Source organism: Ammospiza caudacuta, chromosome 4, assembly GCF_027887145.1.
Source record: "Ammospiza caudacuta isolate bAmmCau1 chromosome 4, bAmmCau1.pri, whole genome shotgun sequence".
Lineage (NCBI taxonomy): Eukaryota > Metazoa > Chordata > Aves > Passeriformes > Passerellidae > Ammospiza > Ammospiza caudacuta.
The window spans coordinates 73,384,559-73,411,977 of record NC_080596.1 but is presented as its reverse complement, the minus strand read 5'-3'; the positions used below and the strand labels follow the sequence as shown (position 1 = coordinate 73,411,977).

Below are 27,419 nucleotides of genomic sequence, written 5' to 3'. Positions count from 1 at the left end.
GTCCTATCTCTCACAGAAAAGGCCCTTATGGACCTGTAGACATTCCCAGGTGGGACACAGGGAAATCATGTCCCCTGCCAGCTCTCATTCCCCTTTTCCAGCCCCGACCAGCCTCAGGTCTCTGCAGGAAAGCCGGGACACAGCTCCAGGCATGGAGCCCAGCGCTCTCCAGACATCTTTGGTCACGTTGCTCGTGAGCCCACTGCCTTGAGCGAGCTGTAAAGTGCCACTGCAAGGGGCAGGAGGGGAGCAGGATGGTCCTTGCCATGGTGGGCAGAGCTCAGGGGGACACTCTGGAAACCACTGTCTGCCTGGAGTCTGGCTGTGACACCAGATGGGCACCCTTAACCAGGGGGTCGCTGCAAACCTGGCTCAGGGTGACAGCAAGCATCAAAGCAGGACAGAGGGACACCAGGCTGAGCTAATCCCAAGTGGATTGCTCTCCTGGGAGGTGCTGGAGCCCATTCCCAGTGCAGCCAGGCCCAGGTCAGGGTGCTGAGCATCCTGTGTGCAGCGCTCGGCCCCGCTCGCCAACAGAGAAGCCACAGAGCCTTCTTGTCTCCTTTTAATCATCAACACACAGAGCTGGGCTCTTATTTACATCCAAATACACTTCTCTCTGTACAACAGTGTTAGAGCAACAATTCCATTCCTCTCTGGAGCATGGAAACCTGGAGGTGAGTGACCACCACCAGTGACAGCAGGACTGGGGCCACCAGCTGCCAGCAGACAGTGGCAGGAGCTCAGTGGGGCTGTGTGGGGCACAACAACGTGCCCTGGTTGTGATGATCACCCTGGGGGTGAGAGGGGAGTGCTGGAATCAGCCCAGCTGGGTTGCTGGGACAGTGGTAGCAGCCAGCCTTGGAACGGTGGTGGAGCAGAGCAGCTGTGCCCACTGCAGAGTGAGACCTTCCCTGGCACCAGGACACCCTGCTTAGCCCACGTCCTCATGGGTGGAAGCCTCTGGAGCTGATCATTGTCCTCTGTTGGCCGTGTGGATGTGCCTGGAGCATGACTGGGCTCTGTACATGGGGGGCCTGTGACACCAGAGCTGCTCCAGGACTGCCACCACTCTCCCAAAACTCTTGGATCATGCATGTGTTGGATATCCCAGATATCCCAGATACCCTTGTGGACCCCATGTGTGGGCAACTGAGCTGAGACCCTCACGGCCACAGCTTGTGGTGGTGGCCAGTGGCAGGTTGGAGAGGATTTTGGGGGCAGCACTTGGGGAATGACACGAGAGCCAGGATGTCACACTGAATTCCACCAGCTCCAAGGTGCAGGAAACAGCTGGAGGATGGTCAAACCCAGACTCTGGGTGGAATTCCATGGGACAGAAACAATTCATCAGCCCTGCCTGAGCCTCCAAGAGACACACTGCCAGCCTCCTTGGCCATTCCCAGGATTCCCAAACACCAGCCTGGCACCCCTTGGCTGTCCTAACCCAGGGCTAAGACCCCAGAGCCTCAACAAAGCTTTAGATGGGAGATTTAATCAACTTGTGAAAGTGTGAAAGATCTGGAAGGAGCCAGGTGAGCTCCACCTGGGCACAAACAAGAGGAATCCAGGTGTCTCACCATCGTTTTGCTCCATCTCTGCTGAGCAGAGGGCTGGCACAGGGGAGAGGACTTGATGGGGAGCAGCACATCCAGTTGTGGGGAGGAATCCTGGAGCACAGGAATCCTTTGTGGCAGTTTGGCTCCCAAAACCATCTGTGTTTTCTGTCACCATAGCAGGGGTGGGGTGGTTTCTGCAGGACAGCTGGGGGTGCTGTTTGGGGGGATCCTGGGAGAATCCCAAGAGAGGAAAAACCAGCAGCAGAGTGTCTTAGTGGGTGCCTGGAAGGCTCTGTCATGCAGGGAATGTCCACAGTCGAGGTCTCAGATCTGGATTGAAGCTCTGGATCGATGTGATGCAGTGAGGAAGGTGGAGGGAGGAGGCCTTTCCTCCTCCAAGGTGAACAATCTTCACAAGAGCAGACACCAAACACCTGCTTTGGGAGGTGAGACACCAGATCTCCAGCCCTGCCACTGTGGGATGTTTGATTGTGCCTGGAAGGCCTGGAGTATGACATGGAGGAAGCTCTAGGATGTGCCTGGCCAGGTGACTGTGGATTTTGCCCTGCCATGGCCAAGTCTGCAGCTGTGTGGCACTGGCAGGCAGCTGTGCTCCTTCCTTGCTGGGCTGATGTCCAGGAGTGCTGGAGATCTTCAGGATTTGCAGGAGGACTCTTCCCCACAGCCATCAGTGGTCAAACCTGACCTAACCTCCCTTTTATGGCTGGTCCAAGGAAAGGGGCTTAGCCTGAGCTGCCCTGGTGTTTTCTATGAGTTGTCTTTCTCCAGCTCCAAAGACATGGGCAGAAGTGGTGAGAAAAGAGAGGAGCTGTCAACTGGGGTCTTGAAATGCCCTGGTCTTGGCGCTTTTCAATTTTCAATGGCTCCAGGGGTCTCTGGCAGCCACCACCAGCTCCTGGCCAGTGGCAGTGTCCCATGACTTGGGCTGGTGGGACTAACTGCATTCTCCACTCTGCTCAGGCTGGAGCTCATCACAGCAATGTTTGTTCTCAAACCGAAGGTCACACCTGGTTGTGAACTGGAGAGTTTTGGGTAGACAGAACATGGAAAATGTGCAGCTGCAGGGCTTTTGTTTGGAAGGTCTTCAGCCCCTCAATGCCTCCAGGTTCTTCCTTAGTGTGCACATGAAATTTAATCTGGCCAAATTCACCCTGGTGTCACCTTAGAAACATTTCCAGACATCCCAGTGCTAATCCTAACTTTTCTCTTCTAGCTGCTCCCCAGGGCAAAGAGCCAAAATCCCCACTCCTATTGATCCTTTGGCCAGTACAAACTCCACTTTGCAACGTTTTTCTTCTCTTTATTGTGACTTGTGGTAAAAAATTGTCCATGACAGAAGAACTGAGCTCACCTTGCCCACCTTTTCAAGCAGAATGCCAGGTTTTGCTGCCTTAGTGACTGTGCACATAGGATTTGGTTTATTATTCTGCCAGGGCATAAGCACTTGCGTGATCTTAAGCATTTTCCCCCTCTTATGACTTCTTTCATGCTCAGAGTTAGTAGCTGAGTATTTTCTTGAGCCAGGCCTGCGAGTTGTTCTCTCCATCCCTGGGGTGTGGGATGGCTGTGGGCGCTGTTTGGAATGGCAGAACTGAAGGCTGACTGCTGCAATCCAGCTGTGATGCTGCTGTGCCCCCCCTGCAACTCCTGAGTGAGGCTCGAGTGCTGTTTTTAAGCAGATCCTGGCCCAAGAGAGTGCACCAAGGTGTCACTCGTTTGGGGACAGGGTGGCACAATTGCCCGCTTCTGGGGCAGATTGCTAAAGCTTCAGTTTGCATAAACATCCCATGGGTTTGGAGGCTTCCCCAAACCTTGATTCCATTGACTTTGGGAAGTAAGGGGGCTGTTGGGAAGGGAAACTAGCTTGGATTTCCAAGCTTTTCTCTTGCTGTAGCCAGCTTGGGTATAGAGTAAGGGGGCCAAGGCAGAGGTGGGAGGGTGTTTCTGCTCCCAGGGTTGGTCACAGCCTGGGAGAGGAGTGGAACTGCAGGAGGAAACCACAAGGAAGTGAAAACGCAGCATGTGTTAAGCTCTGCTGAGCCTCCAGAGAGGCTCCTGCTGGGACATCATTCCTTGTTGGCTTCTGTTAGCAGGACAGGCTCATCCTGCTCCTCAAGGATGTCCTAACCTCTTGCAGCCAGGGCAAGAGGGAGTCGTCTGGTAGAGATATGTCTGGTTTCACTGAAATCAGTGGCCAAGCTCACACTGACTTCACTAAGACCACCGTCTAGACAGGATACTTGATGCAGAACGCTTGAGTTTGCTCATGATCCCAAGAGCTTTGCTCCATTAGCCAATGTGGCTAAAAACGTCCAGGAAAAAAAAAAAACAAAACCCAAAAAACAACAAACCTGCCACTTTGAACTGTTTTGCTGCACGTAAATGCTTGGAAAACCAAAGAAACTGAATACAACCCTCCAAAACAACCAACCAAAAAAGGGTGAATTGTAGGAGAGGGGGTGGCAGCCTCTAGTGAAGTAACAGTCAGGGCAGATTACAAAAGAGCCAATTGACCCTCACCAGCTGTACTAGGAAAAAACCCCAGCCGAGATGTGGCATTGTCGATAGAAAACCAACGCACATCCACAGTTATTGTACCTACAGAGCACAGAAGTGGAGAGTGAGGGTGATGGAGCCTGGTGGGAGCACGCTCACACCGCTCCCACGGGAGCGCATTATCCTTCGGAAGATCTCTGGCTTGAGTGGGTAGTACATGCACAGCAATAAAAAATTCTGTCGTGTCACCTCGGCTCCCCTCAGATCTCGGTGGACTCTATCCTCTCGAGCCTGGAGGGAGTCCATGTCTTCTTCTCCTCGGTGTGCGGGGGGCTGGTGGCCTTGGTGTTCATCTCGTTGACCTTGTGCTCCAGGAGCTGGTTCTTCTGGTACATCTCCACGTAGTTGAGCTGCAGCTGCTTCTGGTACTTGATGACCTTCTCCTTCTCCTCCTGCCATGTGCGCCGCTCCTCCTCGAAGTCCATCACCTGCTGCTCCCGCTGCTGCCGCTCCAGCTTCAGCTCTGTCTGCAGCCTCTCCACCTCCCTCCTCAGGCTGTTCACGCTGTCCTCGCTCTGCCGCTGCATCTTGGCCTCGTCGCTCTCGCAGGCCAGCGGGTCCCCCCGCAGCTTGTCCCCGAGGTCCCCGCCAAAAGACCCCGTGGGCCCTATGCTGGCAAGTGTCCGCTTCAGGCCGGAGACCTCCAGCTCACAGTGGTTCAGTTTTTCCCTCAGCACCTGGACCTCGCTCATCTTCCTCTGCAGCTCGCCCTCGCAGATCTCCAGGTTGACGCTCTTGGAGCTGTAGGAGTCCTTCAGGGTGAGGATCTGCTCCTCTTTCTCCCGCAGGAAGTTCTTGCCTTCCTTGAGCTGCGACCGCAGGCCCACGATCTCATTGAGCTTCTGGGAGACGTCGGCTTGGGAGTCCTTCAGCTGCTGCTTGAGCAGGGAGATCTCACCTGCCTTCTGGCACACCTGTGGGGAGAGCACTTGTGAGGCTGGTCGGTGGCAGTGAGGAGCTGCTTGTCCCCTGAGCTGCCCATTAAATGACCCTGCCCAAGGACCCAGCCCTCACCATGCCACAGACCTAGATGTTGTCCCCACCTCTGTGTTTTTTCCCTCAGGGATCTGATGCTGTTCCCAGCTGGAGCTGCCCAAACAGCCAAGCCCTGTGATGTGGTCCCCACCAGCGATGCTTCTCTCCTGCCTTCATCTTCCTCTCCTACCCACAAACCCACAGGGCTCGATCCCAAACCTTCTGCTGAACATCTGCGAATGGCACATTTCAGAGCCTAATTAATCCCAGCTTCGTTGACTTTCCATCAGGATTAGCAGAATAAGGTCGTCTGGATTCTAGAGCTATGTTTTGCCTCCGCACTCTTAATAAATTTAAAGTTTCTAGCCTCTGCATGGAAGGATTAAAATTCTTCACATGATCAAGCTGAAAAAACGGTATGTTAGCACTGGCTATACAAACAGACCTTGATAAAATGTTCTAAAAATAGGAACAGTAGGAAAAAGTTATGTAGGACTCAACAGGAGAACTAGAAAGAGGAATGTGTCTTTCAGCCTTTTGAGAGAGATCAACTTATTAACAACGAAAAAAAGTGTGTTACAATGGAAAACATGAGGTAAACATGGCTCTATCGATGTCATTCTTAGCTCAGTTCCTTTTATATCTTCAATTTAAAACAAAGCAAATATCTGAAAACCGGTTTCAAGGTTTGCCCAAATGCAAATGGTAAAAGAATTTAATTAAAATAGACTTAAGCCCATTTTTGGCAGGCACAAGTACCTGTGTGGAAAGACCTGTATTCCGTGAAACTGGATTTGAATGTCATGACTTGGAGTGACCAGACTGTGAAGTCAAATTATTAACCAGCACAGGAGGGTATGCACAAAAAGTTGTGCTTATTTTAGCTTAATTGAAATCAGCAGACCTGGGGCTCAGACAAGTGAGGTGACAAGTGTCACCTGTTACCTGGAGGTCACCAACCCATGGCTGTTATCTGTGGGCATGTGGGAGGAACTTTGGGTCACCATATTCCACAATGGAAACCTCATTTATGACCTGTTACAACCACTTACCTCCCACTTGGTCTCTTCAATCTTGGGGAGAAACTCAGCCTGCTCCTTTTTGAAAGCCACAAATTTCTTCTCCAGCTCCTCTCGCTGCTGGAGGAGTTGTCCCATGTCATCCTGGAGTTTTTTTTTCTCCTGCTGGAGCTTGAAGATTTGGAGCTGCAGAGCCTGCTGAGCCCGCTGCGCCTTTTTGGAGACCTGCTGCAACTTGTTGGCATAGTTCTGCCTCAGGTCCTCCATTTCCCTCTCCCAGATCTTCTGCTTCTCCTCGAACACCTGGAAGATGGCCGCCTCACTCTTGTCCAGGTTCCTCCTCATCTGCAGCACCTCCTGCTCCTTCTCCCACAGCCTGTCCTCCAGGTCCTGGATGATGTCGTCGGTCGAGGGCGAGTGGAAGGGCATGGTTTCGTTGAGATGGTTCAGCCTGCTGAAGGACGAGGTGCTCTTGCTTGAGGACCGCCCGCTGTCTGAGGTAGATATCCCGTTGTAGCCCACGATGTTCTTCTCCACGTAGGTGGTCCCGATGCGGTTGATGTGGCTGGTGGAGGCGCTCATGGGGCCCACGTGCTGGCTGTAGCCCGTGCCGTAGGTGGGCAGGCTGGTCAGGGAGTTACGGCCCGAATCCGAGAGCCCCCCGCCCTGGTTTGTAGTCCTGTTAAGGCTGCTCTTGTCGAGCCCGCCCTTGGGCGCGGACGGGCTATTGCTGTTGGCGTGGTTCAAGCTCTTTCTGTTCTCTGCCATCCCGTTGCTCTGTGGTGGGCAGAGGTTCTGCATGGAATGGAAGTTTTTAGGAACTACTGGTTTAAAGGCTGAGGGTCTAACTAAGGGCTCATTGCTCTGCAAAAAGGAAAAAGAAGCAGGCATCAAACACAGCAGGAGACTCGGTAGCAACACATAAAAGAGACACATCATCATGGGGTGGGGGTTATGCAGCTTGGGCTGGCTCCTTATCCCACCTTGTTACACATTTGGGGTTGCACATGAGGGACCTGTGATCACTCAAAGGGCAACACTGTCTTCCCTTCCTCTAGCTGAAAGGAAACAATCTTTTCACCCCAAACCAGCATGACTCACCCCAAACCTGCATGATTTTTGTCTAGAATACTCCTTGGGTTTTCTTAGTGCTTGTCACAAGGAGGGCTGGCCCTTGCTGACCAAAATAACTCTCATTTTTGCTGTTTATATTTCTAGCCTTGAGGTTGCATTGCCCTTTTGCTGAAAGCTGAATTGAACCCTTGGATTAGCAGCCCCCAGGAGAATCACATCTCCCTCCTGCCAGCAGTAACCTGTGCCTGTGGGGACCTCATGTCCTGCTTGTCCTCAGACAGGAGCAGGTAGGAGCTGTGACAGCAGTGACACCAGGCAAGGAACATGCTGGAGCTGCTCTTCATTTGAAATTTGTGTTTTCTGTGGCATAAGCAATGCTGGAGGACAATAGACCACAGCTGTAAGGGATTTAGAAAGGATTTTAAAGCCTTGCACATTCCTCACCCTATCAATGCACCATTAGAAACAAAATTTTCCTCAAAGTGGAATTGAGTCTCCCCTACAGCAGATTGGATTTTAGGTGAAAATTAAACTGGAGGAACCAAAGGTAATTTGAAATGCCTTTTAGGAGAAACAGCAAAAGCCCCACTGAAGAGATTGGAGGCTGGAGACCAAGTGTGAGACTGAGATGGACTGCAGGGGCTGTTGGATTAACAACCCAGGAGAAAAGGCCACCAAATGCTGCAGAAATAATAATGGACACAAATTATGGAAGTCACTGGAGCAGAGCAGCAGGCTACATAAAACTGTGCAGGCTCTGGGGCTCTGTTCCTCCAGGCCTGGGAGATTTTGCTCCCTGAAGCCGATATGAGCCATGAGGATGGGCTAGGCTGGGAGATAACATTTACAGGGGTAGTTCCCAAGCCTTTTTTTCACAAGGGGCACTGGGATTGGGAACAGATGCTCGTGGCTGCTTTCAAACAACAGCTTGAGTGTCAGTGGGTGGTTGAAAATTACCTATAGAAGGCACAAAACACACAAAACAAGAATGGGACTCAGATGCTGAAACAGGGGGCCAACTCCAGCTCCCTCCTCATCCTTCAGGGAGGTAAACATATCTCAGGGAAGCTGGAACAGCCAGTGACTTAAATGAGCTGTGTGTAGAAGACCTGTGGTCCTGCTCTTGGGTTCCTCAAGAACTAACAACACCCCTGAAAGTCATAAGAATTATCTCATCTCTACATCAAAATGTACAAAACAAAAACAAGACCATCAAGACTGCGCCGTCGCCCAAGACCTCCTGGCCCGTGCTTCCAGAGAAGTGCCACGGCCACCCAGCTGCTCCAGGAGGTGCTCACCTGGTCCAGTTTGCCGGAAATCGGCAAAATCTTTGGTGGGTTACCGGGCTCTCGGTACTGGGGCGGCGGCGGCGGCAGGTTCTTCTCGTTGTTGGCGGTCACGTTCCCGCAGATGTCCACCTTCACCTTCTCGCTCTTGCGCGCCTCACCGTTGATGTAGAGCGAATTGGAGACTTTCTCTGACTTGTAGGTCTTCTCCTCGCCCGAGTAGCGGTGGGGGATGTCCCGGCCGGAGTAGCCGTTGCGCGGCCCATCGGCGGGCCGGCCGCCGCTCTGCGTGCGCGTGCCCACGCTCTTCATGGCGAACTCCTGGTCGTTGGCCACGCCGCTGCCCACGCTCCCCATGGCGCTCCGGGGGATGGTCTGGGAGTAGCGCGGGGCGAAGCCGTGGAAGCTCTGCGCGCTGGGGTAGGCCGGGTCACTGAGGACGGGCAGCGTCTCTAGCGTGGCCATGGCAGCGTCGGGGTGAGGTGGAGGCGCAGCTCAGTGGCACTGGGACAAAGAGGAGGAAAAAAGGGTTGTTAGAGAGGTGATTTTTGTCTGACGTGCCCTTTTGCAGATTGAAATTACGTCCTGGTGATTGTCACTGTTTTCTGAAAAAAAGTGCTGTGCCCTTTCAAACCTAATCCTGTTGATTGTCACTGTCTTATTTTCTGAAAAATCCTTTTGCCCAGGATTTTCTCCTGGGAAGCTGAGAAGCCTCAGAGGAAAAGGAGAAACAATATTATCTCATTTTTCTCTCCTGTGTTTTACTGCTTTGGGATGTGGTTGGAGATTGTTTATCCAACATGTGAAGTGTTTTTTCTTAATGACTGATCACAGCTGGCTGTGTCGGGACTATGGAAGCAGTCACAAGTTTTTAATTAGTATCTTGTTAAGCCTTCTGCAAGATCCTTTCTGTATTCTTTAGTATAGATTAATATAATATAATATAATATAATATAATATAATATAATATAATATAATATAATATATATTAATAAGTTGGCCTTCTAAGAACATGGAGTCAGATTCTCAATTCCTCCTTTGACCTGGGGACCCAGCAAATATCACACGTGGGTTCTCCTCTTGGGAGCCCCAGATCCCTTGGAGGAGCAGCATTCCCCAAACCCCACCCACTGTTATCAAAAAGAGGTCCTAATTTTCTGAATCCAAGGGTTTGTGGCTCCTAGGGGAGTGAGTTGCGTGGATTTTAGTAGGCGCAGCTTTATAGCACTGTTGAGACACAACTGTTTGCTGTGCTGAAGCTGGAATTATTTCTGTCACTTTTCCCAGATTTGAGTAAGTTTGTGTTCCCATGGGGCTGGAAGGTCTCCATCCCTGGTCCTGGTTCATACAAGTGCTCCCTCCAGCACATCCCTTAGGGATGACACCACAGGGTTTAAGCAACACAATTTCCATCTCTTTCTTGGGATTGTTGCTCGCCTGAACTTGAGCTTTAAAACAGATGCTTTTGTGCAGGTGTCATCCTAAATTTTCTTTTAAATCTTTATTCCCCTTCTCCATTTGATTCCTACTTAGGCTGTGCCTTGGGTTGGCCAAAACTAGGCCATGGGACAGGGATAACATGGAAATAATGGTTTCAAAAGTTGTCTTTCACTAGGGTTGTCCTGGGACCAGTTATCCTTGGGACCAATTCTCAGCTGTCTCGATGCTCTTCATCAGCTTTTACACAAAGGTGTAAAATCTTATTTATGGAAATAAAAGACCCACAACAAGCTTTGTTCTTTTGTTGTTGCCTCATTGAATAATGGAGAATATGAACCTGTACCAGCCAAGGATCTCATTCCCTGAGGGAAGGGAGAAGGTGCATTGCAATTTTGAGTGATTGAACCAAACCTGGAGGAGCAAGGCCAGTGGCTTGTGGACAGCTGTGGCCACTCAGCTGACCATTGCCCACCTGCCCTACTGAGTTCATTGACTCAGTCCCCATGGGCCAGAATTGATGCTTTTCTTTTGTCTCAGGTACCCTCAGTTCCAGGATTTCCAGGATAATCCATCCTGACAACCCAGCGGCTAAAGCAGGACTTAAGGGCAGCAGAAGCTGCCAGTTTCCCTGTGGAAGGGATAAAAATAGTGATGCCCTTTGGAAAAAGGCTCAGGGATGGCAGCAGTCAGACAGGAAGGGGAGATGGAGAAAATCCCCATTTCAGCGGGGTTCTCCCTCTCCTTGGGGTAGGGAAGCTCATTCAGCCCTCCCTGAGTAAAGCGGAGCTGGGTTTATTTCCCTGGAGAGCAAGCTGAGGTCTGGAGCTCAGCTCCCATGTGGTGTCTCACAGGGCCTTGCTATTTGCACTAATAATGGAATGGAAAAAGAATTAAAAAGGTTAAAGCACAGGGGCTGTGCTGCTCAACTTTGCTTTTATTAAACTGCATTTCTGGAGGCTTCTCCTCCCTCTTTCCCAGCACCCAGCCCTGTCCAAAGTACAGCCTGAGTGGCAGATGTGCCAACTGCTGTGCCAGAGGGAGAGGACACAGAGTGCTGTGATGGGATTTAAGGTCCCTTCCACCCCAACCCAGCCCATTCTGGGATTTTATGACCATTTGTAATCCCATTTCTGGGATTTTATGATCAACAAGCACTAAGTGAGCACTTTGTGTTCCCTGCTGAGGACACCCTGCATTTTGCACCTCTGTCCCCAGCAGATGATCTCATGTCATTTCCTGATCAAAGTCTAAAGACCAGGTAGTAAAAGAGGATCATATGAGCACATGGGGAGATCCCCCACAGCCAAAACACGAGTGTTTATTGGTCATAAGTGACAAAACCCCTGCCAGCAGTAAGGAGTGGCAGGGTCAGGCCACGTATGGGGCATGTGGCATTTGGACACGTGCTCTGAGCAGCACTCAAAGGCTCATGACCCTGTCACACCCTAAAGACTTCCCAAAGAACATAATCACTGATGGTTCATGAGTGCACCATGCCCAGGGGTCAATCCAGGTGCTTGCTGAGCACCTGGAGACTTGGCTGGGCTGTGGGGTGATGAGGAAGGATGGAGAACGCTCACCTGAAGCCACACTCAACCAGCGGTGCCTTTGGATTTTATGAGTCAAAGGAAGATTTTTGTCCTCCTAATTTGACCTGGCAGTGAAGGAGGATCACACGAGCACGTGGGGGGATCCCCCACAGCCAAAACACGAGTGTTTATTGGCCATAAGTGACAAAACCCCTGCCAGCAGCAAGGAGTGGCAGGGTCTGGTCATGTATGAGGCATGTGATGTTTGGACATGTGCTCTGAGCAGCACTCAAAGGCTCATGACCCTGTCACACCTTAAAGACACTTCCCAAAGAACATCAGCATAATTTATTATTATATGATATGATATTATACTAAAACCATACTAAAGAATATAGAAATGATCTTACAGAAGGCTTAACAAGATACTAATTAAAGACTCATGAACTGCTTCCAGATTCCCAACACAGCTGGCTGTGATTGGTCATTAAGTAAAAACAATTCACATGTTGGACAAACAATCTCCAACCACATTCCAAAGCAGCAAAATACAGGAGAGAAAAAGGAGCACCTGGAGACTTGGCTGGGCTGTGGGGTGATGAGGAAGGATGGAGAACACCCACCTGAAGCCACACTCAACCAACGGTGCCTTTGGATTTTATGAGTCAAAGGAAGACTTTTTGTCCTCCTAATTTAGGAACAACCTGCTTTTCGGTGACTTTGGGAATCTTTATAGGCTGTGATTTCTTTTTATGGGACACCAGGCACCACGGGAGGGATGTGCTGGAAGGTCTCAGCTCCAGACAAGGATGTGGCACTGTCTCCTTGCAGTGCTCCCCAGCCAGCCAGGGAGAAATCCAGGTTACTTTTCCCTCACTGGGTAAATTTCACGGTGACATTTGCACATTTACATTGACTCTCTGAGGGCAGGGATGAGGTCACTGGAAAGTTTGATCCTTCCAAAAGGAAAAAAAAAAAAAAAAAAAAAAAAAGGCCAACACGACAAGAAGCTTTTCTTTTAACTGGGAATCATCCAAGAAAATATTCTGAAAAAAAAACCCTTGTTCTCAGCTTGTGTTTACTGCAAACCCGGGATCTGATAAACAGAGCATACAGACAAGTGTTACAAATATGTTATTAAGGAGATTCCAGAAGTGCCAAGAGCTCCCTGACAGTACAGCTTTGTTTGCCAAAAAGGGCCATTTTTTCCTGAGAACAACAACCCCTGGGTTTGTATCTTCTGGCCAGCTCCAGTTCCCAGTCAGGTTTTACACTGGTTGTTCCTCAGCTGAACTGTGAAATCAAATTTTGAGCACAGGAATAATGTTGCCACGCTCCAGCACAGAGCAGGAGAGTAATATTTTTTCTCCTTCCAGGTTTGGGGGAATGTGTGACTAAAAACTTCCCCAGGACATTTCTTCTCCTTAAATCTCATAATCTCTGGGGCAGGAGGACAAGAGGGAATGGCTTCAGACTGACAGGGCAGGGTTGTGTGGGATACTGGGAAGAAATTCTTGACTGAGGGTGGAGAGGCCCTGGCACAGGTGCCCAGAGCAGCTGTGGCTGCCCCTGGATCCCTGGAGGTGTCCAAGGCCAGGCTGGATGGGGCTTGGAGCAACCTGGGACAGTGGAAGGCATCCCTGCCATGGGAAGAGATTGGAACTGAATGATCTTTAAGGTCTCTTCCAACCCAAACTATTCCATGATTCCATGAGAACTGCCTCCCTCTCATGGGAGCATGAATTGAAAGTTCATGTTTGAACTTTTCACAAGCTTTGTTTGTGATTCCCAGGGATGCTGAGCCTGTCCATGAGCACAGGGAGCCTGAGGGAAGCAAAGTGTTTGCCTTTACCTGTGACAGTGTTCACAGGGGTCTTAGGGAAGAGACGAGGATCTGACTCCATGTTTCAGAAGGCTGATTTATTATTTTATGATATATATTATATTAAAACTATACTAAAAGAATAAAAGAAAGGATTTCATCAGAAGGCTGGCTAAGAATAGAAAAAGAAGGAATGATAACAAAGGCTTGTGACTCAGATTCTCTGTCTAAGCCAGCTCACTGTGATTGGCCATTAATTAGAAACAACCACATGAGACCAATCACAGATCCACCTGTTGTATTCCACAGCAGCACATAACCATTGTTTACATTTTATTTTTGAAGCTTCTCAGCTTCTCAAAAAGAAAAATCCTAAAAAAAAGATTTTTCATAAAAGATGTCTGTGACATTTACCAGCATTTCATTCCCAAGTCCATCCTTTAGGAGGAAAGCAGAGTCACCCTCGAGCATGGCTGGGTGACCTTCTCTGAGCAGAGACACTGGGAATCCACACACTCCACATTGCACCACCTCCCCATCCCATCCATCCACTTCCAGTGGCCTCTTGGCCTTTCCGGCAGCAGCCTTGCCTCAGAGGCAGCAATATTCTGATGCCTGATGCAGAAAATCTGGAGTGGAATGTCCTTTTCCCCAGCTATGCCAGGCAAACTTTGCATGCCCACCTCTTACCAAGGTTTCCAGCCCTGCCTGCAGCTCCAGGACACTCCTAGATGTTATTGTCAATACAGGCATTTGTAAAATAACAACTTCATCTTCCAACTTGCTCTACCCAAACCATTAGTGAATGCCTTCCAGTTAAGAAAGAAGAAAGATTGCTCTGAGATAAGCAGCTGAATGGTTAACCAAGACTAAATGATGGAGGCCTGGCTCTGTTGCTGCCTGAGGAGGTTAATTGTTAACACTCTCCTAACAAAGGCTTTGGGGAGGCAGACACACAGACACAGCTCAGCACGGTGCCAGGGGAGAAGGGAAGGGAGAAGGGAGTCAGAGAAGGGAATCAGGAAAAGGGAATGAGGGAAGGGAATCAGCCATGGCCCTTAGGCACCGGCAAAGAGCCCCAGAGCAAACAGGGCTTGGCACTCGTGCCCATCCCAGGCAGGAGGTGCTGCCAGCATGGGCAACAAAGGCACCTGAAGGTCAAAAATTCCCTCTCTTGCCAACTGTGGTGACAGGTGTGCCCCTGACCTTGATTAGTCGGGTTTGTTTGCTTAATGAGGGAGCAATTAGTGACACCATGAACCCTGCTCTGTTGTTTTTGTAGGGGTAGGGCTGCACCTGCCCTGTGTTTACAGCTCAGGTTGGCTCTGCCAGTTTGTTGGCAGCAATGCCAAGGGGTTGGGTTGGTTGAAGGAGAAAAAGTCAACATGTCCTGGGGTGGTGGAACAGGTTGGAAAAAGAATGGCTGTGATAATTTCAGCTTGATGCAGGAAGAGATATGGAGTGGGAAGGGAGGGACAGGAATGGGTTAGCAGTGAACACAGACCCTGCAGGGAGCAAAGCCACCTGTGTCCAGTGAGGGTTAACAAGCCCTGGGGCAAAACCACCACTGAAAGCCAAGACTTGCACTTGTAGAATCATAGAATCACTGAATTATTCAGGTTAGAAAAACCCTCTAAGGCTGTGGGGTCTGACTGTTCCCACAGCACTGCCCAGGCCACCACTGACCATGTCCCCAAGTGCCACATCCACATGGCTTCTAAATCCCTCCAGGGATGGGACTCCAACACTGCCCTGGACACCCTTTCCATGAAGAAATTTTCCCTGATATCTAATGTAAACCTCTCCTGTTTAGAGGCTGTTCCCTCTTGTCCTCTTAGTTTCAGTCACATCCCTCTTCCTCTCCCTCGCTTTTCTTGTGGACCACATCCTCCAAAAAGGCCACTCAGCCACTGCTCTGCCTCCTGTGTGTCACAGGCCACCACTTGCCCCCTCCTTATGGCTGTGCTGTCCCAAACCTGGCTGAGAGCTGCTCCACTGGGATTTATTCAGGAGCAGGGACACCACAGCTCCCACCTGGCACCAGAGCCCAGCACCTCCTGTTCTCCTACACCCTTCTCAAGTTGCTCAGTCTGAAGAGGGGAACAGAATGAGCTTTTCTTGTCTCTCACAGGCGTTTTTTCCAGCCCTCAAGTAACTCTTGTGGCTCTTTCCTGCACCTCCTCCTGCTCCTTTCCCCCCATCCTGGCTTGGTGGCTGCCAGGTTTTCCTCTGCCACTGGAATACAGTAGGAACACTCTTGAACCTGTCTGCAAAAACATGCAGACCTCCAGCTTTTCAACCACAAGCTTTTTCCACTACCAAAAGCCAAATGAACTCAGAAGAACAGCTCCTGCCCCTTTCCCAGGTCACAGACCTCTCTTTTTCCCATTTATCCCTGCACTGCAGATCTTTTTCTCCCCATTCAGAGCTAAAAATCAAACTCAGGAAGGCAGGATGGAGGGTCAAGTAGTGACAGATTGTTGCAGCCACCCTCAGACACCTCTTGGGCTGTGGGGCTGCTGTGTATCTGTACATTTTCCATCCTTCTGTGCAAAGGATTTATGATTGGATTTACTTTTGGACCCAATCCTGAGTAAAGTGCCCTAGGGCACCCTGCTGGAGCAGGGAGGTTGGACTTAGACTGCCCAGCATGGCAGTCCTGCCGAGGAACATCCAATTTGGGAATGTGGGGACCACCCTGTCCCTCTGTGACCCCCCCCCAGTTTCCAGCCTGTCCCAGCACCTGAGGGCACTGGGGGGTCTGCACAGGGACCTGCAGCATCCTCTGGATAACTGGAAAGTTCCAAGTTCAAAGCCCTCAGCCCTCCCAGTACCACATCCCATATCCCATATCCCACATCCCATGTCCCATATCCCAGTTCCTTGATCCACTTTCTATCCAAAGGACATGGTGGGTACCAGACGGTTCCATTCCATATCCCATATCCCATATCCCTGTTCTTTGTTTCACTTTCTCACCAAAGGACATGGTGGGTACCAGACTGTCCCATCCCATATCCCATATCCCATATCCCATTATTTCCCATTTCTGAGACAGGAGGATCACACTTTGCTTTTCTCTCCTGAAGAGAGGGGGTGGCAGTATTAGGGGCAGGCAGGTCCCGGTTTTGGGGGATTTTGGGGGGTTTGGGGGGCTTTTGGGGGCTGTGCTTCCTCAGGCTGCTGTGGGAAATACAAGTGAGCCAGCTCAGAAGCATTTCCTTTTCCTTTCCTCCTGCTAATGAGATAATTACAGCCTTTTGTATTCTGGGGAACGACTTTCTCATTATGGGGGCCGCATCAGCTATTTACATAACAAGGCTGAAACAAAAGAGATGAGATGAAAGGACCCAGGCAGCTCCTTCAGGGAGCTCTGCTGAGCTGCCAAGGGACAGCCTGGGTGACAGATTCCTGCATCCCCAGAGCTCCTCTGGTCCGGAGTGGGTGGCAGCTCTTGATTCAGGATGGCCCCAGCATGGGAGGCTCCTCACTCTAAGCTGTGAGGGTCCCCAGGGTCTCAGAACCAGCTCATTCTTAAACCACTCACTGCAATTCCTGATGCTAGAGGGTTTGGGAGGGTGGCCACGAACCCAGACCCACATCAAGGAGAGTCCTGGCAGCATGTGTGGGGCTCACAGAGGCACCTGGAAATGAGTCCCACCACCAGAGGATGTTTGGTACCAAACTGGCCTGTCCCTTGTCCCATCTGCCATGTCCCAGTTTCCTCCAGTTGTGGTCAAGGGACATTCTGGGTACCAGCCTGTCCCATATCCCATATCTCACATCCCATATCCCTGTTCCTTGTTTCACTTTCTGACCAAAGGGCATGATGGGTACCAGACTGTCCCAACCCACATCCCACATCCAACATCCCATATCCCATATTCCTTTTCCTTGGTTCACTTTCTGACCAAAGGACATGATGGGTACCGGACTGTCCCATATCCCACATCCCATATCTCATATCCCATATCCCTGTTCCACTTTCTCACCAAAGGACATGATGGGTATCAGACTGTCCCATCCCATATCCTGCATCCCATATCCCATGTCCCTCTTCCCCTGTTTCACTTTCTGACCAAAGGACATGATGGGTATTAGACTGTCCCATACTCCATATCCCTGTTCCTTGTTTCACTTTCTGACCAAAGGACATTATAGGTACCAGACTGCTCCATCCCATATCCCATATTCCATATCCCATATCCCATATCCCATATCCCATATCCCTGTTCCTTGCTCCACTTTCTGACCAAAGGACATGGTGGGTACCAGACTGTCCCAGCCCATTTCCCTGTCCCCCCAGCTGGCCAAGGGATGCATTGGATGCAAACCTGTCCCATCCCATTTCCCATTTCCATTTCCCATTATTTCCCATTCCCCATTATTTCCCCTTCCCCACCCCCAGCTGTACCAACCTGTCCCACCCCATGTCCCAGCTCCCTGTCCCCCAAAGCTGCCTGGGGGGACACTGCCCACCACATTGTCCCATCCCACACACCAGTGCCCTGTGCCCCAGCTGGCCAAGGAGCTCTCTGAGCACCAAACTGTCCCTGCCAGCCTCACCACCTCTCTTCCCCAACAAAGGCCCCATTGTTCCTGGCACAGCCAGAACAGAGCAGCCTGCTCCACCTTCCCTGGCCTCCCTCCCACTCTGCTATCAGTTTTCCTCCCCCAGTTGCTGGCTGTGTTTAAGGGACACAGTCCACCCTGTCCCCATCCCCCAGGACGTGGCAGGAGGGGGAATGGTGGCAAAGCACAGCCACAATCTGCACCGTGGCCTTGGATATGTGCCCTCCTGCCTGTCCCTCCTTCCCTCTCAGCTCCCTGAGGCTGTTCCTGGAATGGACACCCTGCCACAGCTTCCTGGAAACCTTTCTCTGACAGTAAAATAATCAGCAAATCAATCTGGGCATGGCTATTGCTCACCCTGAGCAAGCTGCTCCCCCTGTCCCAATCCCACCTCCTCCATCCCAGCTCTTCATTTCTGGGGGTTTTATCCCAGTTTTAACCCACAGGATTTTCTGGATCTGAAAAAGCAGGCAGAGTGGAATGAAAAGCTAAACACCTGATAGTCCATGCCAGTCTTGAGCTGTTCCAGCAAGGGAAGAAATCAAAATTTTTCTGGAGGCTGCAGCAAGGTGGGCAAAGCCCCAGAGAAACCTCGGCAGGTGATGGGGAGGTGTGACAAAGCACATTTGTACAGTCCCAGGGAGGCTTTATCTGTCTCATCCTTGGAGGTTTTCAAGCCCTGAATGGACCAGGCAGGGTCCACCAGCAGCAGGATGGCCTGGAGAGCTCCTGGGGTCCTTCCCACCAGGAATTATCCTGCCATGGAGTTTTTCACAAGCCACACTGGATATCCACCAGCATTCCCCTGGCCAAAGTCCTCATCCTCAGGGGGATTTTCCCCCTTTTTCTGCTCTCAGAGTCCTGGGTTTGGATCCAGGCTGGCATCCTCCAGGATGCACGTGAGGGCAGATGGAAGGATTTTCCTCCCTTAATCATCCCAAGGGACAACAGGACAGGATTATTTCAAGCTCAGCCCAAACTGCCTTCCCAAATCCCATGTGTCCATCAGGAAGGGCTCATCCATGGCCTCATCTGTGGCCCTTGTGACTGCCCCCAGAAGATAGTCAGGGCCAGCTGTGTCATTGTCCCCAGTGTGGTCCTGAGGGCAACCTCTGCCCAGAAAAGCACCAGCTTTGGTGGCACAGGGAAAACCCCCTGGATTCCATCAGAACAGGACAAGGGCAGTTTGATGGAGCAGCCTCAGTGCTGGCTGAAGCCCTGAGGGTCTGGGATGCCCCATTCCATGGGCTGGACTGCTTGGGCTCATCCCAGCCCTGTGTGCCTCAGTTTCCCCTTGCTAAGGGGCTGCCAGTGGGATCCAGGGTGAGATTTCCCCGCCCTGAACAATCCATCTGTGTGCACCCCATCTCTGCTCTGAGCCCCTGGTGCAAACAGAGCCCAGCAGGTACTTCCCATTCCTAAAAAGCAGCTGGAAAGGTTGGAGCAACTGGCACCAGCTCAGCCCTGCACTAATCCATTGGAGATCATTTGGAAAGATCTCCTGGTGCAAACATAACCCAGCAGGTACATCACATCCCTAAAAATCACCTGGAAAGGCTCCCACCAGCTCAGCCCTGCACTAATCCACTGAAGATCCTTTGGGAAGGTGGCTGGAGATGGGGTGATGCCAGCAGAGCCCGTGGGACTCCCCAGCACAGGGGATATGGGGTGACCACTGAGAGTGTCCCAGCACGGAGCTACATCCCTTGCCTGGCTCCCAGCACCTTCCTGAGCACTCTCACACATCCCCACACCCCAAATCTCAGGGATCCCGATGTGATCCCCAGCTCCAAGGCCCCAAACACCAGGGCATCCCCCTTTTTGTCACCTGCAGACGGGATGTTGCAGCGGGGGAACCCAATCCTGCCCTTTGGGATGAGCCATCACCCCCAGATCGGTTCCACGGAGCCTTGCCCGGCTCTGCCACCCCCAAACTTCACCCAAACCTCTGTCCCCGCAGGAAGGACAAAGTGGGGACCCCTCACCAGCCCGTGATTTATCATTAACTCGGCCCGAGGAATTTCTTGGGCGCGGAGCCAGCCCTGGAATCGCTCGCTCCTCCCCGGACACCGCGCTTGGAGCAAACCCTTGTCCCCACCGCTGAATTAGCGCTGCTAAACTGGAGAGTGATGCCCTAAAATCCACCGAGGGGTAAGGTCTCGGTGCTGAGGGGTCCCTGCTGGATCCAGAGGGGGTTTATAGAGGGGAAAATCGCAGTTTTTCCCACCCACCCCATCCCTGACCCGCGCAGGAGCGCAGCCCGGTTATAGGAATGTGGGTTTTGTTGACAGAGTGACAAAGCTGGTTTTTGTTTGGGGAAGTTTCTCTCCTCGATTAGGTGAAAAAGGCCTGAGAAACTTCACCTCAAACTTAAGGATAGCTAATTGGACAGGAGCTGGGCAACTTACTGGAAAAAGAAGTGAACAAAGAAACAAATCGCTTTTGTGAGGTGTTTTACCAAGAGCAAGAACTTCTTGCACCTGGCTCGTTTTTTCTCTGTTTATGTTGTCTTTTATGAAACCTTTTTGTTTCCAACAGAAGCCATCCTGCTGATTTTATGCCTCCAAAGGTGGCTGAGCTGCCTTAAGTGTGAAATAGATCTCCAAGAGCTTATGAGACCTGGCTCAAAGAGGTTCCTACCTGTATCATCCGGTGTGCCCCCCAAAAAATCACCTGCAAAGCATCCTGCCAGCTCAGCCCTGCCCTAATCCACCGCAAACCCTTCCCCAAACAAAGACACGCAGCCAGAGGGGGAAGGAGAGGAAAAGAAAAATCCCACAAAAATCCGGGATTTACCTGGGCAGCCCAGGGGTGCATCCTGCTGCTCCCCATGCTCCTCCGAGCGCCAAATTCATTGTTTCCCTGCGTGGTATCCCGGGAAAATTCCAAAATAATACCTGAGGAGAGCAACCTGCTGCTGGGCTGGGGCCAAGGGCTGCCCTTGGCTCGGTAGGATTGGCCACGGAGCCCGCAGGAGCTTTAATTAACTCTTTGTGTCCTGCTCCGGCTGGGGTTTGGGGAAGGGATGGCTCCGTCCTCCTCCAAGGGGAATTTGGGGCTGAATTTAGCAGAAATGGGAACTTTGGAGTCAGACCCTGGGTTTTCCAAAATAAGGATTTGGAGTTTGCCTTTTTCTGTTTTCAGATGGGGTCTGATGGTTTTGGGGCCTGATGGTTTGTTTCTGCACACACAGAGGTATGTGGATGTGGGAGGTTTTGGGGTTTCCTCAAATAGGGATTTGGAGTTTGCCTTTTTCTGTTTTCAGATGGGGATTTTGGGGTCTGATGGCTTCTTTCTACACAAATAGGGGTTTGTGAATTTGGGAGGTTTTGGGGTTTGCTCAAATAGGGGTTTGTAGATTTAGAATGTTTTGGGGGTTCTTCAAATAGAGATATGTGGATTTGGGAGGTTTTGGGTTTTGCTCAAATAAGGATTTGTGGATTTGGGAGGTTTTGGGGTTTCCTCAAATAGGGATTTCTGGATTTGGAAGGTTTGGGGGGTTTGTTCAAATAGAGATGTGTGGATTGGGGTTTGCTCAAATAGGAATGTGTGGATTTGGGAGGTATTGGAGTTTGCTCAAATAAAGATATGTAGGTTTTGAAGGTTTTGGGGTTTGCTCAAATAGGGATTTGTTGATTTGAGAGGTTTTTGGTGTTTGCTCAAATAGGGGTTTGTGGATTTGGGAGGTTTGGGGTTTGGTCAAATAAGAGATTTGTGGATTTGGGGTTTGCTCAAATAGGGATTTGTTGATTTGGGAGGTTTTGTGATTTGGAATGTTTTAGGGTTTGCTCAAATAGAGATATGTGGATTTGGGAGGTTTCGGGGTTTGCTCAGCCCCTGCCCATCTCTGGCTGGGCTTTGGGGAAGGAATGGCACTGTCCTTCTCCAAGGGGAATTTGGGGCTGAATTTAGCAGAAATGGGAATTTGGAGTCAGATGCTGGGTTTTCCTCAAATAGGGATTTGGAGTTTGCCTTTTTCTCTTTTCAGATGGGGATTTTGGGGTCTGATGGCTTGGTTTTGATCAATTCAAGATTTTGGGATCAGGTAACTTATTTTGGCTTAAGGGGGACTTGGGGTCTGGCAGCTGGGTTTTCCTCAAATAGGGATTTGGAGTTTGCCTTTTTCTGTTTTCAGATGGGGATTTTGGGGTCTGATGGCTTCTTTCTACACAAATAGGGGTTTGTGAATTTGGGAGGTTTTGGGGCTTGCTCAAATAGGGGTTTGTAGATTTAGAATGTTTTGGGGGTTCTTCAAATAGAGATATGTGGATTTGGGAGGTTTTGGGTTTTGCTCAAATAAGGATTTGTGGATTTGGGAGGTTTTGGGGTTTCCTCAAATAGGGATTTCTGGATTTGGAAGGTTTGGGGAGTTTGTTCAAATAGAGATGTGTGGATTGGGGTTTGCTCAAATAGGAATGTGTGGATTTGGGAGGTATTGGAGTTTGCTCAAATAAAGATATGTAGGTTTTGAAGGTTTTGGGGTTTGCTCAAATAGGGATTTGTTGATTTGAGAGGTTTTTGGTGTTTGCTCAAATAGGGGTTTGTGGATTTGGGAGGTTTGGGGTTTGGTCAAATAAGAGATTTGTGGATTTGGGGTTTGCTCAAATAGGGATTTGTTGATTTGGGAGGTTTTGTGATTTGGAATGTTTTAGGGTTTGCTCAAATAGAGATATGTGGATTTGGGAGGTTTCGGGGTTTGCTCAGCCCCTGCCCATCTCTGGCTGGGCTTTGGGGAAGGAATGGCACTGTCCTTCTCCAAGGGGAATTTGGGGCTGAATTTAGCAGAAATGGGAATTTGGAGTCAGATGCTGGGTTTTCCTCAAATAGGGATTTGGAGTTTGCCTTTTTCTCTTTTCAGATGGGGATTTTGGGGTCTGATGGCTTGGTTTTGATCAATTCAAGATTTTGGGATCAGGTAACTTATTTTGGCTTAAGGGGGACTTGGGGTCTGGCAGCTGGGTTTTCCTCAAATAGGGATTTGGAGTTTGCCTTTTTCTGTTTTCAGATGGGGATTTTGGGGTCTGATGGCTTGTTTCTGCACAATAGGGATTTGTGGATTTGGGAGGTTTTGGAGTTTGCTCAAAGAGAGATATGTGGATTTGGGGTTTGCTCAAATAGGGGTTTGTGGATTGGGAAGTTTTTGGGGTTTGCTCAAATTGAGACATATTGGTTTGGGAGGTTATGGGGTTTGCTCAAATAGGGGTTTGTTGATTTGGGAGGTTTTGGGTTTTGCTCAAATAAAGATTTGTGGGTTTGGAAGGTTTTGGGGTTTGCTCAAATAAGGATTTGTGGATTTTGAAGGTTTTGGGGTTTGCTCAAATAGAGATTTGTGGATTTGGGAGGTTTTGGGTTTCCCACAACCCCTGCCCACCTCTGGCTGGGGTTTGGGGAAGGGATGGCTCCGTCCTCCTCCAAGGGGAATTTGGGGCTGAATTTAGCAGAAATGGGAACTTTGGAGTCAGACCCTGGGTTTTCCAAAATAAGGATTTGGAGTTCACCTTTTTCTGTTTTCAGATGAGGATTTTGGGGTCTGATGGCTTGTTTCTACACAAATAGGGGTTTGTGGATTTGGGAGGTTTTGGGGTTTCCTCAAATAGGGATTTGTGGATTTGGGAGGTTTTGGGGTTTGCTCAAATAGGGATTTGTGGATTTTTGGGAAAGTTTTGGTATTTGCTGAAATAGGGATGTGTGGATTTGGGAGGTTTTGGGGTTTGCTCAAATAGGGATTTTCAGATTTTTGGGAAGGTTTTGGTATTTGCTCAAATAAGGGTTTGTGGATTTGGAAGGTTTTTGGGTTTGCTGAAATAGGGGTTTGTGGATTTGGGGTTTGCTCAAATAGAGTTATGTGGATTTGGGATGTTTTGGGGTTTTCTCAAATAGGGATTTGGGGTTCAGAGGATTGTTTTATCTCAAACAGGGAATTTGGGGTCAGACTGTGTGTTTTTCTTCAAATGGGAATTTTGGGGTCTGACAGCTTGGTTTTGCACAGAGAAAGTTTAGAGGGTCTGACAGCTTGTTTTGCTTAACTGGAATTTTGGGATCTGACTGTTGGGTTCTCTTGTTTTAATACTTTTTTTTTCTCAAATTGGGAATTTCAGGCTCCCAGAACTTGGTTTTTCTCAAATGAGGAATTTAAGATCATTTACTCAAACAGGGACTTTAGGATCAGACAGCTGGGGTTTGGGGTATTTCACAAATAGGGAATTTTAGGGTCTGATGGCTTGGTTTTGATCAAATCAAGATTTTGGGATCAGGTAACTTATTTTGGCTAAAGGGGGATTTTGGGGTCTGGCAGCTGGGTTTTCCTCAAATAGGGCTTTGGAGTCTGACTGCCTGTTTTGTTTTTTGTTTGTTTTTCCAAGGGGGATTTTAGGGTCTGGGGGGCTTGTTTGGGTACAAATAGAGATTCGGGGCTGGACTTTTTTCAAATGGAATTTTGGGGCCTGACAAATTGGTCTTTTTTTCAAGTGGGGATTGCTCAAAGCAGCTCATTTTCACTCAAATACTAATTTTGGGACCTTTCTATCAGGGGAACCTTCTGCACTTTCCCTTCCTTCTGGAGATATTTCCCAGCTGTGTGGCTGAAGTGAAAGGCTGTGAAGAGCTCTGAAAGAAGGGCAGAGAATTGGACAGATGGGATGAATGGGATGATGCATCCACAGAATGGTTTGGTTTGGAAAGGACCTTAAACCCCATCTCATGGGGGCCTCACACCCACTATCCCAGGCTGCCCCAAGCTCCATCCACCTGGCCAAAAGCTGGGTGTGGATGCTGCCCTTGTCCCATTCCAGCATCCAGAGAATGGCCCAGAGCTCCTTTTCCCACTTTCCCAGTGGCAGGAGAGCAATCAGCCTTCCCATGGGGGGCCATCCAGCCTCAGCACTTACTCTGGATTATTTGCAGTCGTGGAGGGAGGGAAATAAAAGCCACACAAAGCTAACCACTTATTGAAACACATTTGCTGAGGTGAATTTTCTGTTGGCAGGATGTCTGGGGATCAAAGGAGCCGCTGGTCACGGGGCTGGTGTTGGTGGGCAAACAACAGTGAGAGCAGTAAAACAGCAATAATGCCAAAATAATCACATTTGAGTTAATGTGCATTTAAACCAGGGTAAAACACACTGCTGGGGTGCACAAGGAAGGTGTACATTATACCAAAATGCATTCCTGTGGAGATTCAACCTTGCAATTTTGCCCTAAAGCTCCAGAAGCAGAGAATTCTGACAAATGGTTTGGTTTGGGGGTGTGTGTGCAGCTTGGAAGCAGCCACACAGACAGAGAGCCCTTTCCATCCCTGCTCTGGCAATGACCAGAGGTGGCTGAGGTGACAGGGAGCCTTCCCAAGAGTGGGATTTGGGGAGGCTGCCGCAGCACAGGAGGTTGTGGCTGCCCTGAGGGAGTTGCTGCAGTTTCAGGTCTCACTGGAGACAGGCACTTTCCTGACACTGCTCGTGCTGCCTTTGGGAGCTGAGTTTTGCCTTAGCACTCTCCACAGATGAATAAATCATGAGAGAAGAGACTTTGGAGAAGGCTGGGATATCCAGGATAACCCATGCTCTGAGATGGGGTGTAAATTTTGAACCCCCAACTCTCATTTCTGACCCAGGGCTCAGGTGGCTGAGCCAGGAACCTCTGTGCTGTTGAAGACTGCAATGCAAAATGTTTTCTGTTACCATCTGTATGGCAGATTACCTTTGTCAAGTGGGCAGTTTGCCTTATCTCTCTCTTTGAGTGACCACAATCACACCTCCCTCAGGAGGGCACATCTGCTGATAACAGCTATGGAATGTCACTGCATGGCTGATAAGAACTGCGGCATCCTATTGGGAGATGTAAGCCCAGAGGGAGGAGCCAAGCATTGCTACCCAGATATAATCCAGAGGTTTTGAGACACCAGCACGGCTTCTCCACGGGATTCCCAGAGGAACAGCAGCTGCCTCTTCTTCCACTGGATCTTCAGAGGAAGAATCCATCCTTCTCTACAGGATCCCTGCTCCAGCAGAACCACCCCTGACACTGCAGGAGGGCTGCAGCCACATTTCCAATGGCACTGCTGCCAACACCCTGACCCACAGGGTGTCAGGTTGGGTTCTGATACTGTCAGTGTTGTTCTAGTATACTGCATTGTTTATTTTATCCTTTCTTTTCTTTTCCCTGTTAAAGAACTGTTATTTCCTGCTCCCATATTTTTGCCTGAGAGCCCCTTAATTTAAAATTTATAGCAATTCAGAGGGGTGGGGAGGGTTTACATTATCCATTTCAGGGGAGGCTCCTGCCTTCCTTAGCGGACTCCTGTCTTTCCAAACAAAGACATCTGCCCACCTCCAGCAGAGCCCCTCCATCACCTCTGGGAGCCAACAGAGACCCCCAGTTCTCACCCAGCACCCCTTTGTGCCAGGGCTCCTGCACAGCCAGCTGCTCCCAGGCCATGGTGCTCCCTTGTCCCCATGGGACACAGCCACCAGGACCTGGTCTCAGCCCTTTGTGGGGTTTGTCCTTCTCTGCTCTGCCCTTTTTGCGTGGCCATGGTCAAACTGTGTCACCCAGACCCAACCAGCTGAGGTGCCCTCCAGGATTGATTTACTCACCTAAAAACCTTCCCCACCCAGCCATGATGGCCTTGCTCTCTCTTGGGCTGAGGCTTTGAACACCCACCCAATGCCTTCTTTTTAAAATTTACTCCTCCAAAATTCAAACTCTTTGTTCCCATCTCCTTCTGTTTTCTTTTCCCTTTTCCTGGCAGCCCCCCGGCTGGGTGATTTCCATTCCCTTGAAGCTGTTCCATTTCAAGATCCCCAAGCTCTCTGAGGTCCTTGGGGTGGTTGAGTGTTCTTTGCACTGATCAGAGAAGGAGGAAAACATGAGCTCAGTGAGCTCCGAAGGAGCATCCATGGGTTAGGACATTCCCCAGGGAACAGGAGTGGAAAGCCTTGATGTGGGGGTGGAGATGGGAATGGCAGCAGACACAGAAGCTCCCTGCTCTGGGATTTCTTCCTGGAAACCTCTGGGGAGCTCCTTGCACTGAGATTTCTTCCTGGAGACCTCTGGGGAGCTCCTTTTCCATACAAAACATCCCAATGTGAGCAAGAGCCTCCCTCCTCTCTTCACCCAGACTATTTATTTAGAGGGAAGAACATTTTCAAATTGAGGAGCAGAAAAACCCCTAAATAAGGATATTCTGGCTGTTGAACACACTTTGAGGCCATGAATGAAGTGGCGTCTCCATCCCAGGGTGTCTCAGTGCCTTGGCTGGGCAATGCCAAGGTCTGGTGATGGAGACAGTTCTGAATTTGTGCTGGAAGCCTCCAGAGCTTCCCAGCCAGCACCACAACAACCTAAACCCAGCTCAGACCTCAGCTGTGAACTGGCTGTGCCTGTAAGTGCTTGACACCATCAGGCTGGGGCACCGAAATCAGTATTCTTGCAGTACCTCCTTGCCAGGCTCTGCTTGAAGCTCTTCCCCCCTCTCTATTGCTGAAACAGAGATTTCCAGCCCTGTTTTCAGAGGAAATCCCCTTTTTTCTGTGACAGTCAATGGGTGTGGAGCCTCCAAGGGCTTCCCTGTG

At 50.1% G+C, this 27,419-nt stretch overlaps 1 protein-coding gene across 1 annotated transcript in view; it reads right to left on the bottom strand.

Annotated features, from left to right (window-relative positions):
• Window positions 1-1,705: 1,705 nt before the first annotated feature.
• LZTS3 (leucine zipper tumor suppressor family member 3) overlaps window positions 1,706-27,419 on the bottom strand; it is a 51,698-nt gene continuing 25,984 nt past the window's right edge. The window contains exons 2-4 of the mRNA XM_058803868.1: window positions 8,503-8,994; window positions 6,164-6,994; window positions 1,706-5,050 (exon numbers count right to left, since the gene is read on the bottom strand). Coding sequence (XP_058659851.1) covers window positions 4,337-5,050; window positions 6,164-6,994; window positions 8,503-8,955 — 1,998 coding nt within the window. The 5' untranslated portion in view covers window positions 8,956-8,994 and the 3' untranslated portion in view covers window positions 1,706-4,336. The remainder of the gene's footprint in view (window positions 5,051-6,163; window positions 6,995-8,502; window positions 8,995-27,419) is intronic.